Source organism: Bubalus bubalis, chromosome 3 (assembly GCF_019923935.1).
Source record: "Bubalus bubalis isolate 160015118507 breed Murrah chromosome 3, NDDB_SH_1, whole genome shotgun sequence".
Lineage (NCBI taxonomy): Eukaryota > Metazoa > Chordata > Mammalia > Artiodactyla > Bovidae > Bubalus > Bubalus bubalis.
Genome location: NC_059159.1, coordinates 121,978,912 through 121,982,311, shown reverse-complemented (window position 1 = coordinate 121,982,311; position 3,400 = coordinate 121,978,912). Strand labels below are relative to the sequence as shown.

Sequence of the window (3,400 nt, the reverse complement as noted above, 5' to 3'; positions counted from 1 at the left end):
TTTACGATCAATAACTGACCCAGATTAATCACCTACCCCATATGATCCAGAAACTTCCTTAATAATATCACCCTCATTTAGGCTAGAGGAAGGAAAACTGGCACAAGCTCTGGGAGAGAGGGAGTCCTGACAGATGCTGGAGGTCTTGTCTGGGAGGAGGGGAGCACAGATCCAGCAGGTGCCATGGTTGAAGGCACAGTCTCTGACCTGAAGCCTTGCCGCTAGGTGATTGACTGGTACTTTTTAATGTGAGTCTCATCTGGACTACACAGAATCCCCACTTTTCAAAAGGAAATTGAGTCTCACAGGCCAAGTGACTTGGTCAATATTGGAGAGCTATACTTAGTTATGAAGCTGTCATGCAGTGCTGGGTTTTTGAACTGACTATCTGTTGACTGACTGGCCTTGGAAGCATTCGCAGTATGAGGTGCCTGGAGGAAGTAGACAGAGTCTGCTCTCAGGTGTGACAGAGGAGACAGGTGTGCAGCACAAGAACAGGGAGGGTGGCCAAGGGCTGTGGCAGGAAGAAGGGAGCAGGCAGCTGTGCAGGGGCCAGGTGGGAGAGGAGGAGAGAGGAGCTGGGCTCTGAAGAGGAGAAGCATCCCCCTACTGGGGAGGAGAGGGAGGACAAGCCTTCAAAAGGGAACTTCTTGGGCAAAGTTATAGTTCTGGGGACAGACATGGTTTATTTAGGAAGAGTAAGCTCACCGGCTGAAATGAACGATAGATGCAATTCTACAGGAAGAATGAGGGGCAGGGAACCATTGCTGAAGGACAGAGAGGACTCTAACGTTGTCATAGGACATTGGCCTCATGTCAATCAAGGAGTGAAGAGATGGAGAGAGAGATGATTTGATCTTCTGACAAGTTAAAATTCACTATCAGCTCCTATTTATCCCTAAGAGCAGGGGGTTACCTGGGCCACAAGACAGCTTTCCATCTAACACTTGACACTTGGCTCCCTCCAGATACTGGCATTTCCCAAGGGGCTGAGACCAGCTCAGAAGAGACATGGTGGCTCCTGGGTGAAGACTGTGGCTGCTTCCCACCCTCTCTTTATAGAGCAGGTCAGTGACCCAGGACACCTCTGTCAGATTAGAACCTGCCTTTCCCTCCTGTATAATATTATTGTAATATCATTTATTCTAAAAAGCTATATGGAGACCAAGAGGAGACTCAATTGGCTTTTATGTCCAGAGTTAAATATTGTGACCAGTGGCTCTATTGGGATAAGTATGTTCTTGTATATTCTTTTAAAAATCAATACATGGTCTCTGATCTTAAGGAGAGACACCTGAATAAGGCTGTACATCCTGTGCAGTAGAAATGTTCAACCTTTATGCCCAAAGGAATGAGGTGACCATCATTCAAAACCCACCTGCCTTCCCAAGCTCATCCCACTTAATTTGAGAAAGAGGAGTAGCAGTGTTACAAATACAAATGTGGAATCTTTTGTCCACATAGTTTTCTTACTGATATAGCCCAGCACCTAAACACCCTGCACAGGGTAGGCACTCAACAAATCCTCAGTAAGTGAATGAATTTGAAATCCTAAGGGCATCATTCAGCCGCATGAAGTCATAACCTAGAAAACGTGCTTCCTCTTAACAGCCAAGAACACTGCAGATTCAAAAGGAGCTCAAGAAACAAGAATTTATTCTCTTGTCTCCCCTAGGTCAGCCTGGGGAGAAGAGAGAACAGCCTAGGAGATTAGAATGGACCCCATCTCCTGTAAGTTACACCAGAACTACAGAACTGAGAGAGTTGGCTTGCAGACTTGAAGTCCATTCTCTCATTATACCGAAGGTGAAACTGAGTTCCAGAGGCAGGGCTGACCCGCCCCAGGTAACACATCCACGTTGCTTGGCTCCCAGGCCCACTGGTGCTTAATCCAACACCTTCATGGTGCAGAGGGGAAAAGAGGGAGAATGAGATGGATGGAGAGTGAGACGAATGGGGCAAACCAGACGGTCGTGACAGAGTTTGTCCTGCTGGGGCTACACGACCACCACAACCTAGAGATGGTCCTGTTTGTGCTCTGCCTGGGCATCTACTCCATGAACGTGCTGGGGAATGCCCTCCTCATTGGGCTGAACATGCTGGACCCCCGCCTGCACACCCCCATGTACTTCTTCCTCAGCAACCTCGCCCTCATGGACATCTCTGGCACATCCTCCTTTGTGCCTCTCATGCTGGTCAACTTCCTGGAAACCCAAAGCACCATCTCCTTCCCTGGCTGTGCCCTGCAGATGTACCTGACCCTGGCGCTGGGCTCCATGGAGTGTGTGCTCCTGGCCATGATGGCGTGTGACCGGTACGTGGCCATCTGCCAGCCGCTTCGCTACTCAGAGCTCATGAACCGGCACATGTGCACATGGATGGTGACGCTGAGCTGGGGTGCTGGCTTTGCCAACTCCCTTCTCCAATCCATTCTCACCTGGAGCCTCCCCTTCTGTGGCCACAATATCATCAACCACTTCTTCTGTGAGATCTTGGCGGTGCTGAAACTCGCCTGTGGGGACATCTCTCTCAATGCACTGATATTATTGGTGGCTTCAGCTGTTGTGACACTGCCCCCGCTGCTGCTCATCTTCCTGTCCTACGTGTTCATCCTCACTGCCATCCTGAGGGTGCCCTCTGCTGCCGGCCGGCACAAAGCCTTCTCTACCTGCTCTGCCCACCTCACAGTGGTGGTGATTTTCTATGGGACTATCTCCTTCATGTACTTCAAGCCCAAGGCCAAGGACCTCTACTTGGATAAGCTTCTTGCATTGTTCTATGGGGTCGTGACCCCCTCGCTTAACCCCATCATCTACAGCCTAAGGAATGCAGAGGTGAAGGCTGCCGCTATAGCTCTGTTGAAGGGAGACCTCCTCTCCAGGAAGATGGCCGGCTTTCCTGTTGTTCTCTAAGACCGTCAGGCAGGTGTGTGTGTGGTGAGTTGCTTTACTCCTGGCCAAATCTTTGGGAATCTATGAGCTCTAGTCCACCAGGCTTCTTTGTCCATGGCATTCTTCAGGCAAGAATACTCGAGTGGGTTGCCATGTCCTCTTCCAGGGGATCTTCCCCACCCAGGTATTGAACTAGGACTTCTTATGTCTCCTGTATTGGCAGGGGGATTCTTTACCACTAGTGCCACCTGGGGAACTAGTTATACTGTGGCTTGACTTCAAAATTGCAGAGGCTTAAAAATACAAAGGTTCTTTTTCTTGCTCACTCTCCAGGTCCATCAGAGATTGGATGGGGGAATCTACTTCATCTTTTTCATCCTGTGGGCCTCAGGATGATAAAGCATCTGCCATATGGCACAATGCTAGTCAAATGGCAAAAGAAAAAGAGAAGATGACAGAGCCTGTGTGGATTCTTTCAGCTTCCACTCAGAAATGACCGGGTACTTCCT

General features: G+C 49.4%; 1 protein-coding gene across 1 annotated transcript; it reads left to right on the top strand.

The window, feature by feature from the left end:
- Positions 1-1,913: 1,913 nt before the first annotated feature.
- On the top strand, positions 1,914-2,912 carry LOC112583493 (olfactory receptor 13C4-like). Its single transcript, XM_025279149.2, has one exon. It carries the CDS (start codon positions 1,929-1,931, stop codon positions 2,910-2,912), a length of 984 nt encoding a protein of 327 aa, XP_025134934.1. The 5' UTR covers positions 1,914-1,928.
- The last annotated feature ends 488 nt before the right edge of the window (positions 2,913-3,400 follow it).

Coding starts and splice junctions, on each gene's coding strand:
- LOC112583493 (XM_025279149.2), top strand. CDS start 1,929: ATGAGATGGATGGAGAGTGAGACGAATGGGGCAAACCAGACGGTCGTG.